At 38.2% G+C, this 13,370-nt stretch overlaps 1 protein-coding gene across 1 annotated transcript in view; it reads right to left on the bottom strand.

Moving 5' to 3' along the window:
* Nucleotides 1-7,854: 7,854 nt before the first annotated feature.
* Nucleotides 7,855-13,370, bottom strand: part of LOC136877268 (succinate dehydrogenase [ubiquinone] flavoprotein subunit, mitochondrial) — a 133,638-nt gene continuing 128,122 nt past the window's right edge. The window contains exon 12 of the mRNA XM_067151177.2: nt 7,855-7,991. Coding sequence (XP_067007278.1) covers nt 7,905-7,991 — 87 coding nt within the window. The 3' untranslated portion in view covers nt 7,855-7,904. The remainder of the gene's footprint in view (nt 7,992-13,370) is intronic.

The following is a 13,370-nucleotide window of genomic DNA, read 5'->3' on the forward strand; positions in this document are numbered from 1 at the left end:
CAGTCCAATGCCCTTTTGAATGCCATGGCTGTACGTTCCATTCACTCTGAGGTGGTAAGAGATACAGAGTATGACGACATAATAAACAGGTTCATGGCTAGGCACACTCGTCAGAAAGTACTGTGATCTGGTATGTTAAATAAATTTTAAATACATATTTGATAAATTTCATTTTAATAGCTTCTGTTTCTGTAGATTCACAATTATTCTGAAATAAGTTTAATTCACGCTTATGAGTACTCTGATTACAATTAGTCTGGAAAAGGGTGGCAAAATAACGACTATCCCAGGTGGCAGAATGTCAGAATATGGTCTTGGTACCTGTTGAGCTGTACCCACACTTGTTTTGGTTAATCAGAACTAGGCACTGATTAACTCACAATTTCTTGGGCTGGCCTCCAACCACTCATGTGTCCATTCTCCTTCAGGTCGAATCCACATTCAAGCAGCGGTGTTGCTTCCTCATATGCTGGTCTTCTGGAGCCTGTTCCACGAACGAACTTTGCAACTTTTCACTTTTCAATTCTTGCAAAGTGCAGTCTTTCAGTTCCACCATGATCTACGTTTTACTTTTTAATGTCTTTGCAAAGTGAAAATGCGAATGAGTGATTTTTTTTTTTCTTCTAGTGGCTTTACGTTGCACCGACACCGATGGGTCTTATGGTGACGATGGGATAGGAAAGGCCTAGGAGTTGGAAGGAAACGGCCATGGCCTTAATTAAGGTACAGCTCCATCATTTGCCTGGTGTGAAAATGGGAAACCACAGAAAACCATTTACAGGGCTGCCGACAGTGGGATTCGAACCCTCTATCTCCCAGATGCAAGCTCACAGCCGCGTGCCCCTAACTGCATGGCCAACTCGCCCGGTAATGAATGATCCGATCAAGTTAATTCCATGGGCAAACTGTATAATACGCCACGATTTTAATGCTTTATTTTTCACGGTGAACTTGATGGTATAATTGTGGTACCGTTAGTTTTAAAATTTTGACTATGGAAAAAAAGGATTACAAGAAGTTGGCTGTGCTGGAAGTTGTCAAGGAGAAATGGGACATCCTTTTTGGCAGCTTTAAAAAATCAACCCTCAACTGATGACTAGCATCAATATTAACAAGAGTACCATCAACACATCCACACAGTAAGGAAATTCACCCTTCATTAGAAATTCCGTCACTATATTATGTGGATTATCAGGCCAACGTACTGTACCATTACGTTACATTCGAGGCGATCATACGCATGGAAAAGGAGCGAACAAAATGGCGCGCGACAGCTTCAAGCAGCACAAACGCATGTAAAGTATCACCGAGGTGCAAATCAATCTCAATTAGAAGGCGTAGAGTTATAGAGACCTTGCAAAGGAGTATCAAGATGGAACAAGTATTGTTTTGAAAAATAATTGAAACCAATTCATTCTTAATACGGTAAGGAAAAAAATCGCATTGAAAAAAATCCACTTAGAAGTAAGAAGAGGTAATCATTCAGCGGTCAGGAAGAAAACAGCAGATTAAATATAAATATTTGAGAAGAATTCAGATATACATAACCGCAGACCAAGTCAAGTTGTGGAGAGAATCGAGTATCTTCTAATTTGAAATATTAGAGAGAAGAAACATTCAAGCCGCTGCAAGAAAACATGAAAGGGCGGATTCTTGTGCTATAAGCGACTGATAATATTGAAGAATATTTAAAATAATAATTGGAAGCAGCAATTATCCTGAGGAAAAGATATATTTAATAAAATAAGCCACATTTTAATAAATATACAGGCGCATTTTCGAGATAAAGACACTAGGCTAAAAATGAAGGATTCGGTTATTTATTCTGCCCATATAACATCATTTTCTACCTTCATGAACGACTGCAACATGATGAGAGCCGCCTAAACTGATGGGGAGAAGATTGCCCAGGCCACCATAACAAGGTCCAGTACTGCCATGCCGTGAGACCAGACGTGACGTTTCTAGAGGCGGAATCCAACTACATGGAGATGGCATAGCAAGCAAGCAGAAGCCAGCAGTTGCCAGAGATGAGATGAGATAAGTTCCCTGTATAAAAATATTAGTAGTATTTGTTGAAAATAATCTATGTCAGTGAAATATTTGCTATAAATGAACCCTATGTGCCAAATTATGAATGTTGGAGGTAAGTCCTAAGCATACAACTGCGAATGATTTCTAATTTAAGTAACAGATATACTCAAATATGTAGTGATAGGGTTATGTTAACAAATGTGATGTGTGTATATCGATTTAACGTAGCATTCTACACAAAATGTCTAGTCAGCTATAAACTGGGAGATATTGAGAAGAATACATGTACTGCAGAGCATAGTCGAGTTTAGAGGAAACCAGATCGACAGACATGACCGTATTTACTTAAATAATAAGAAGAAATGGATCCTACTTGGAATAGGTATTTATTATGAAGAATATATCGTCGAGGGAATCTTGTACCATAACAAAGATTATATTTAAGGGAAGAGAAGTGAGATTATGTATGAAGAAGTATTAATAAGAAGAGATGGATTTGAATTATGTGGTAATAGGAATGTTGAGATGTAATGTTTGTTTCGTCGTGAGGTTATGTGGAAGAAGTTGTTACGGATTCGTATGATAGATGTTGGTAGAGGATAATAATTCAAATGAAGGTTGCAAGGTTAGATCATGTTGAGATGAACGTGAGAGCAAGAGTCCAGCTGATTTAATGTTGATTTGTGACATGATGAAATAGATCATGAATAGTTATTTAACTTCATATGCTTATTGGTGTAGAAGTAGGGAAATATACAGTATTAAGAATTATCGTCCTACAGAGAATTAATATCTCCCAAGCAAACAGTAGATTGATAAATTAGATTACATTGAATTATTGCCACAGCGGTATATATAGAATAAGATTATGACTGATGGTAGGATATATATAATTGGCACAATTTCTCAGTTAATATATTAATGGATTATTGTATGTAAGGTTTTGATTGACCTATATATGAATGCCACTGTTGTGAACGAGTTGATATAGCAGTGTTTAGTTAATATTTTTAAATATAATGATATTTTAGGGTGTGGCAACAATTATTAACCACAATAAGGAAACTTATTGAATATCTCGCATCTCATAAGTTACATATGATGACCCAAATATAAAAAATGCCCAATAGCCAAATAAAGAAAAAGACCTTGTATAAGGATAACCCCATGATCAATTATGAATTTTATTTGGATATTAATCAATTTAGAACATCAAATTTTCAATATGCATGTTGTTGACATAGTTAAACTTTAACTTTTCATTAGTTGAGCTGAATCACAAGTTTGGAAGTCATGTGATGGTTTTAATTGAGTGAAGCGATTATTGGCAACTAATGTGTGTATAAGCAGACAAGATCCCATTTCAGCTATGCTATCAACACAAAGCAATGTGAATACGTGTTGATTATCAAATATCCATTTTCTTTTCTCTACAAATTATAATTCAATTTTATTCTTTTACCAGGATTAGCATGCTAATAAATTAGTATAAGAATTATTTGTGAGTTAATTTATTTAAAAAATAAGTTTAGATGCATAGCAGTAAGGTACTATAATAACTGATATTAGGATTTATTCACGTTATACGTCGAATGAAGACGTCCACCGGCAGAGTTTGTGAATTGAATGATATTTAGTGGATATGCTTTCACTCTTCAGCCGAACCTGCGATATTCTAACATTTTAACGACGAGATTAATGTCTTAAACCTGAGAAGCTACTGGGGCTTTAACCAGATGCCTACTTGGACACGGACAGGGTGGAGTACTATGTTAGGAAATATTATATTTACTATAACATCTACAACTTTGGTAACTGTTCTCCAAATAACTGATTTTGATGCCCCATGCATTGCTGCTACACCGTGCAGCTGGGCACCATTTCCTAACCAATGTAAATTTGTTCTTTTTTGGAAAGGGACGGACTTCCTTTTGTTGCATGTTTCAATAAATGACCTATCATTTCAAGAATATAGTCAGCTTGCGTTGGGGTAATACGAAAACTCATGAAATTCCCTTGAAGTGAGGTTATGAAAATTAATCCTGTTTTCGTACGTTCTCTTGTTGGATTCTCATCACCGTCCTCACTTGATGATAACAAAAGCTCTCGTCGTAACATGTTTATATCACTAAACCAAATTCTACACCGAGAAACTAGTGTACATACTTGTTAATTAACAGATGAAAAGGGAATCGCCTCTTTGCAAGATTTCTGAAAACTTTTCACTTCATTTCTTTGCACTTTGCATTTCTGTACCAATGGAGGAACATAACAGGCTTGAAAAGTGAAAAGATTCTTAACTTTTCACTTTGCAAGCTAAATCTAAAAAGTGATGGTGGAACAAAATCTGAACTGAAAAGTGCAAAGTGAAAAGTTGCAAAGTTCATTTGTGGAACAGGCCCCTAGACATCCGCTGCTTTACAGGTAGGAACTTGAGGTCTGCATGTAGGAGGATGGACTTACCTGTAGGCACTTTTCTCCATTCTTTCAAAAGCACTGCCTTTCTATGGAAGTGAAGAGGGCAGACATTTGAAAGGACTGGAAGCCAATAGAGTGGAATGGATCTTAATGTGCCACTGACAATTCTCATGGCTGCATTTAAATGAACATCAATCTTACTGGTGCATGTGCTGCTAAGTCAAACAGATGAAAGATATTCTGCTGAGGACTACACAACAGCAAGCGACATTCCACGAAGCACCAATGTACTGTACCTGCACCCCAGGTTGTACCTCGAAGTTTCTAGATAAAATTTATTCGGGATTGTACTCTCCGCACAGCATTAGCAAGATGATTTCTGAATTCATATAATTATTCCTTTAAATGGAATATCACATATTTTCCACCATTCAATACTTAAAATGATATAAATACATATAACATATTTTAGTCTATTTGACCTCCTTCAGCTGTTAGAATATGTTTATTTAATAAATTGTTGTTTTGATTAATTACCTAATTGAAATTATGAAAAAGGAATGCACTCAGAACAATGACTCATCAAAGCAGAGGAAGTGTAATTAAGATGACAAGGATAAGTAGAAAAAAATCCAGTCAATTATATTTCATTAAGGAAATAATAACAGTCATCAACATTCAGCAATAAATAACCTGTATAATATTATATACACATCACCACTGAGTCTTCATATTTACAAATACTTCAAGGATGTTTTGCATGTAAGTACACAAAAATAATTACAGATACAAGATTGCACTAGCAGTTCCATCACATGCTGCACCACTTTACAAGAAAGAAATAACTCTGTACATTAAACTCCACCTCAAAGAGTACAGAGATTCAGAAGAAACATACATCATCTTACATTGGCCTTACACACAAATAATACGAAAAATTGAGGTGTTTTCGGTTTATACCAAGATTCACTTGGTTAACTGCCAGTACCAAAGAGCCAGCTCAATTTCAGCACTGGAAAGAAAGAAGTAGGCCTGAGCTGAGAATGTGCCAGTTACCTAACACAAGCAATGGTAATAATCCTTCAAACTATCCTCCCTTGCTCATCTCATTAACCCTCTCATGCATGGTGTCCTCATATGAGGACATCCGAATTTTTAGGCATTATTTAGTCCCTGGAGTTTCCAAAGATGGAGGTAAAGTTATTAAAATATCATTTTAGGTTGGTAAGAGTGGAAAACATCAGTTTTAAAAAGAACCAATTGGTGGCAGCATTTAATTGGCATAATTGGAAACATGATATTCATGGTTTGCCATTTTTTGAGAAGTCATCATAGTTTCCAATTGTTTTGAGCTGTTCCTATTTCGAAAATGCCCAAGGTAAGTGTGTAGTTCTTCATTTTGTATATTCTACTATGGTTACCAATATAATTTAGCTTCATCTAGTTTATAGTCTTTACACAATATTGGTATAATATGGGTGTCCACATATGAGGACATCATGCAACAAACTACCATGTGTTATTTTTGAGGTTAGCTTGTATTCTCAATTGCTTCAGCCAATATTTATTTTCCAGGATTCTCCAAATGGTTTACAATGTTATCAGATGAGCGAGTGATATTTGTAGGACAAGATTATAGTAGTTTACAACATTCCCACCAGAGAGCAGCATTTAACTGATAGCATGAAATTATCAGTGTTCGTGTTTCTCCAGTGTTAAACAACATACTACATTTACTTTGAGCTGTTTCACCGTCTCAATCTGTCTCAAGTAGGTTTTTAACTTACAATTTTAAAGAATATATTAAAATTGTAAAGAAACCAAACCCCATGGCACCGCAGCCCTTGAAGGGACTTGGCCCACCAAGCGACCGTCACTCATCCCCAAGGCCTGCAGATTACGAGGTGTTGTGTGATTAGCACAACGAATCCTCTCAGCCGCCACTCCTGGCTTTCTAGTCAGGGGCCGCTATCTCACCGTCAGATAGCTCCTCAATTCTAATCACGTAGGGTGAGTGGAACTCGAACCAGCCCTCAGGTCCAGGTAAAAATCCCTGACCTGGCAGGGAATCGAACCCGGGGCCTCCGGATAAGAGGCAGGCACGCTACCCCTACACCACGGGCCCGGCCATTAAAATTGTAACAGCAATTATTATGAGAAATTATTGCATTACCGTATTTCAGAGTATTTCTCAGGATAGTTACCACATGCTGAATGGCACAGTTGTAAATGATTGGTTACTATGGAAAATGGACTGTAAGACCCCTATCGACCTGCTCGATTTCAAGAGTCGAGTGGCAACAGGACTTGTCTTCAGTGGTGGGGCAGAAGAAGCACCACGGAAGAGGGGACGGCCATGCGCAAATGGCCCATCACCACCACTCAAGAAATAGGCTACACATACTGTGCCTGCTGAAAAGAGGATGGATGGAATAGTACACTATCCGCAGAAAACAAAGGCTAGAAATGCTAACAAGTGCCGTGACAAAAACTGTGCAATAAACCCAGTATATTTGTGGAAAATGTAATGTACCATTATGTCAGGGCGCTTTCAGTGTTTCCATACCATTGCCTGAAATATGAACGTGTGAAGTACATCACTTACATATAAATGCCCCAGTAGGACCAGTGTAATTTCACTGTACTCATACAATTGCCTCAGATGTAAAATGTTCTTGTAAATACTAGTATAATAAACCAAAGTAGTAAATGTATGACTTGTTGACATTATTCCACTAAATGCATGATGTCCTCATATGAGGACATCAAATTCCCGCCAAGTATGGTAACTTCGTTTTGTGTTTTATGTTTGTATCATCTAATAGGGTCGTTTTAACCAGGAAAATCACATTACAATATTTTTAATTTAACTTTTCTTAAATTCATGCATGAGAGGGTTAAGCCAAGAAATATATCGTGCAAACTTGCTTATTCTTTACACCCACAAACTATAAAACTGTGAAAAAATTCAAATTAAAGAAATAGAAAAGTTAATGATTACATGCCAATGAGCTTGGCTTGAGGAAAGGGAATAACTTTTAACAGAAGCACATGCTAATGGAAATCTTATTTAATTAATGAGAACCTTTGCCAGTTTTCAAGGACATTCTTTCAGGCTGCCACCAGTAACAAAGCAACAGAGAATTTTCCTTCTACTTAGTTATTTTATATGAATAAGAGGTTATTACCTTGTTAGTATTCAGGATAACAAACATGAAAAGCTGTACAAGTACACATGAAATGCAATAATCAGGCAGTTAATGATGATGCACTAATACTATTTCTTGTGTTGGCACCATGCCAGAAAAGAAACCAAGTGAAGCATGGTATGTGCATCTCATTAATAAACTCTGTCAGAAAACAAGTGTGCAAACAGAGATTCAGAACTACATTAATAACTTATACTAGAGATAACAAAGTAGGGAAAAATAAAATCCACTACAGCACTACCCTTAATAGGATCTGATTGCAGGAGGCACTGTTGCACATTCTGCACTGTCAAGTGTATGATCGATCACAGGACGATAGTCGATCTTGACCTGGAATGAAGAAATATAACAATGAAAGGAAATGTTCATATGTAAAATAAACAGCAATGACAGTAATTAAACTTTCAGGACTGAATAAATACCGTATTTACTCACATATCAGCCAGCACTTTTTATGCCAATTTTAAGGTGGGGTGCAGCAATTATGCGGTTAATTTTTAAAAGGCCTGGGGACATATTGTAGCCATTGAAACTATTTAAACTATTTGTAGAGAGGTATTTGTATAATAACAAACGCAGCTGCCAGTACGTCTTTTGACTAGCACAACATATCAGGGCAGAGACTGGTAAATCCATCAAATTAAGCATGCAAATTATCACAACAAAAGGAGAGTGCAATTAACTTCAATAAGATTTATTTCTCTAAATTGCAAATCTGACATGAAATTTGTAGTCAGCCTGATTAACTAGTAGGAAATGTGCATGCTGTGTTCCTGTGTCAACTTGTTTGTGTGCCAGGTCTGTGATTCATCCTTCACTTTCTCGCGTTTTGTTGTGAAGGCCACTGTGAGCTCGATCGCATCCCCAAGCTGAGATGGTAGTACGTCGCGCATTTTCGATCATCACATTTCTGATACGGTGTTGTCAATAAAACACAAAAGATACAGACAAGCCAACTTTCAAAAGTCAAAAAAATCAGGAAACTTCAGCATATCGCAGTATGTTACAATCCATCACTGATGACTCAACTTGTATTAAATGAAGAATATTTAACACATTATACCGCTCCATTACATCATTCCTCTTATTTATTTATTTATTTATTTATTTATACTGCACATATCTGAACACAACTTCTTCATAACTGCCTTAGACCTGTTCAAAAATTCTGAACTAAATTATTTGCTCATAGCACACTCCTTACTGAATAAATTTTTTTGTAGTTTTTTCACGGAATCTTTTTTGGGATATATTGACCTGAACTGTCAAAAGTATCTCACCGTCGACTACTAAGTGGAAAATGCAAAGCATTACGTTAAGAGATTCTGTCGTATTTAAGATCACCACGAGCTGATTGCATTTGCCCTGCCAGTGCCCATCGAAAATCAATTCACTCCAGCTACGAAGGTTGGAACTTAAATAGTGGCAACTATTAATTTACAACAGATACAAAAGAGTTACATGTTAGCAACCATTACTGTCCTTCAATGTAGTCACCAGCATTGTGTATAACCCGTTGCCAGCGATGTGGAAGTCTTAGTATACCTTTAGCAGAGCCTGTTCTGTTGATGGTGCGAATGGAGCGGTCTATTGCCTGTCGAATCTCTGCAACAGTTCTGAAGTCAATGCTCGCGAATAGTCTGGTTTCGACCACTGCCCAGTAACGCGACAAGAACGTGCACTTCATCTTCACTCGTAGGACAACCTGCCCGATGAATGTCCACCACGGTTTGCCGACCATTGTTGAAGGCTTTTACCCAACGTGCCACTGTTCTGTAAGGCAATGCAGATTCCCCGCAAGCTTCTTGAAGACCATGATGACACTGTCATGCTGTACAACCTCTGGCACATTCAATCTTGATCCAACTCCGTTGTTCCAGTTTGGAAAACATAGTGACAATGTTACGTTAGACCGCTAGCTCACAAGTGACTGTGTTTCTCTCGCTTGTGTGCACGGAGGTGATGTGCAAAGGGCGAGTCCATTTGTTCTGAGATAAGGTAGGTATGTAACCAATGTGTGCTATTAGCGACAATATCAGATTCCGTTGCATAGCATCTCCACAGCAGTGTTGCCACTATTTAAGTTCCAACCCTTGTACTTAAAGAATGAGGAAACACATGGTATTTTCAAACTATAAACAAGTCTGCTCTAAAAATCAGGAGATAAATCTCTGCAATCAGGAGAGTGGGAGGAAGTACCAAAAATCAGGAGTTTCCCACTTAAATCAAGGGAGTCGGCACGTGTGTAAACAATAACACTCAAACTCAGTAATGGATGCTGTATGAAATGAGTGGGGGACGTTGCCTGCAATGTTGAACTTATTTCACTAAATATTTTACCGGATACACTCAAATGTACAAAAAAACAAGGATTGAAACTGTATATGGAGGCTATGTATTAGTTTATATTCAGTTCATAATTTACCAAAACTATAGGCCTTTGACTTGCACAGGGGCTAGATTGTTTACATTTGAAAACTTGCGAGAAAAAAATACATTATAATCGTACAGTACCATGTCTTTAGAAATATACTGTTTATGAACATTTACTCAGAATCGCAAGCAAAGTGGCTAGTTTCACTTTCGTCTCACGGATACCAGTCAGGAATGTGATGTCCTTCAATAATGCTTAGCATTTACATATAATGTATGGAGGTAGTTTACGGCCATCAGCAGTAATGGCCAACATTACCATACAACGTAACTTTTTGTTGCCGGTAGTTTTAATTAGAATACTTGCCACTCCATTCTCAGTAACAGTACTATTCCTTGGCATGTCAAAATACATGAGGTTTGGTCAGCACTGCCAATCTGCAAGAGGAGATACAAGTTCTGCTGCCCTAACCTGATCACATGCCTGTAAACCTATCGGAGCAGTTGTTACTTTAAGCAGTTTTCCACTGCAATGACAGGTTATTACTCTGCATAAACTGAGTAACCCACCCACGACTTACCTTGAATAATTTTCCCGGAATATCGTGGGGTCGTGCATTTTCCCATTTTGTGAGAAACACTGCAACCGCTGTTCCGCATCTCTGACCCATTCCATCAACGCTTCCTCAACATCCGGGAACTTGCCCTGTTTTGGGCCATGAAATACCACTTGCTGCTTGCTCCAATTTCTTACTTGTTTTTCATGAACAGGAAACTTATAACCCGCTGCTCTGTTATTTTTTTCTGCAAATTTCACCACTTTTAGCTGAATGTAGCCATGTAACTTAACTTTCCCCACAACAAATATTTATTAACAAGCTCCACATGGTTGAGCTCAAACTGTGTGCGGCAGTGGCCCTTTCCATTTGTTACTGCAGACTCACATTCTTACGACAAGACCTCGAATTGAATGTTCGGCTCTTAATCGGTACAAACATTTATGCAAATATTCAGTAAAAAAATTTGGGTTGCGGCTGATATGCAAGTTAATACAGTAACTGTTGATAAACGTAACCATAATAGGTATTTGTATCTGTTCCTGAAATATGAATAAATAATTTTCAATTACAAAAGTGTATTGACAAGGTGGATCAAACACATACTATTTTAAATAGTTTTTAATAGCTTTAAATACACTAATTCAGCCTGTTTTACATGCAATCAAGCACTCTGGAAACCTTCAAATATTATGGAAAATTTCATTTCTTTTTGCATAAGTTTCATGTAACTTACAATACTAGAAATCACTAATGGCCCATCTCTGTGGTCATAAAAGTTAAAGCCCCATAGCCCATGTAACCCATCACATGGAAGTTCAAGAGATGAATCCACACTGATGCTACTGACAATTTTGATGTTTAAACCCAACCCCATGGCACTACAGCCCTTGAAGGGCCTTGGCCTACCAAGCGACTGCTGCTCTGTGCAAAGGCCTGCAGATTGTGTGATGTAGTGTGGTCAGCACGACGAATCCTCTCGGCAGTTATTCTTGGCTTTTTAGACCAGGGCCGCTATCTCTCTGTCAGACAGCTCCTCAATTCTAATCACGTAGGCTGAGTGGACCTCGAACCAGCCCTCAGGTCCAAGTCAAAATCCCTGACCTGGCTGGGAATCGAACCCAGGTCCTCCAGGTAAGAGGCAGGCACGCTACATCTACACCACGGGGCTGGCAATGTCCAACATGTTTCCGTAACTCAGGTGTCTGGATTGTGTGTCTTTCACATACAAGAATGTAAGTTTGAACCCCTTTCCCCCCCCCCTCTTCAATCATTCTAGTATCATTACAGGTGATGCAGTTGACATCTTATAACATATAAAGGAGGTGGGTAAGTACCTGCACCCAACAACCCATGGGTTGGTTTTAAACCTTACCTGGCCCATAGTTTAAGAGGAAAGTAACAAATAAGTTTCATGTACAGTACTAGAAATAACCAATTGCCCATCTCTGTAGCTGCAAAAGTTAAAATCCCCACAGCCCATGTTACACGAGATATTAGAGCTGTCACGTGGAAGTTCACAAGGTGAATCCAAACCAAGCACTGTGGAAACCTTTGAATACTATTATGCAAAACATTTCTTTTTACATAAGTTTCATGTACAATACTATTCTGCAGTCATCAAGAGAACCGAAGCTGATGTAAACAAAAATCACCCTGTATCCATCCGCAGTCTCCAAGCTGACTGGAGAATCACCAGGCTACCTCTGAGCACATAGCAAGAGCCACTTGGGGTTGTATAAGAAATGCCATTGCATCACCCGACTTCTGCAATTACAGCAGAATGTTGTCGGATGTCACTAATGTCAACAAGTACAGTAGATATGGATTAAGAGAGAAATTATATTCGCTGTCCGTGAGGAATACACAAGTGGATGACAAGTAACATTTGGATATTTTAACATCTCAGAAAAGAAAGAAATTATGAGAGGTAAATGTTATTTGCTTTACGTCCTGCTAACTACTTTTACGGTCTTCGGAGACGCCGAGGTGCCAGAATTTAGTCCTGCAAAAGTTCTTTTAAGGCCATTAAATCTACAGACATGGGGCTGACATATCTGAGCACCTTCAAATACTACCGAACTGAGCCAGGATCGAACCTGCCAAGTTGCGGTCAGAGGGCCAGCACCTCAACTGTCTGAGCCACTCAGCCCAGCTATTATGGAAGGTTGATGGATTCGAAGTTATGCCCAAAACATAAATACGTAATAAATCATTCACGGTACATATAAGGAAACATTCACATTTTAATATTGCAATAAAATTACATTCTAGAAGGGAAATACAGTTTTGAAAAGGCAATATTTAAGAAAATTTAAAAACTGCTTTACCCAAGTAAAATCTGATAAAAGGACAAACTCCTTCCAAGTCGGATTTCATTGCTAGGATTAACGACAAGACGGTCAACAGTTTTATCGCAGAGACCATCAGATTCCCAGAATCTCACCTCTTCCGTCACCATGCGATGAACAAAGGCACACCACATTTCAGCTGTTGTACTCACCAGAACTTCATTAATGTCGTGACTTCTATGAGTTTTAAGGTTCTATTATTACGTCCAACACACTCCTTTAACAGGCTCCACATCAATTCAATGACGTAAAGCTTCCATTGAGCCTTTGCGAACAGACTATATCATAGAGATTAGAGGTACATGGCGGCTCAAGCAAATTAGTTGAGAAATTATATTTTGGACATTTTACATGTGGGATCGCATTATGCCATGACACAGCTAACGAACTATTTTGATGTCTCCACGTAGGTGTTCTGCGGTAGCATC

This window comes from Anabrus simplex, chromosome 7, assembly GCF_040414725.1.
Source record: "Anabrus simplex isolate iqAnaSimp1 chromosome 7, ASM4041472v1, whole genome shotgun sequence".
Classification (NCBI taxonomy): domain Eukaryota; kingdom Metazoa; phylum Arthropoda; class Insecta; order Orthoptera; family Tettigoniidae; genus Anabrus; species Anabrus simplex.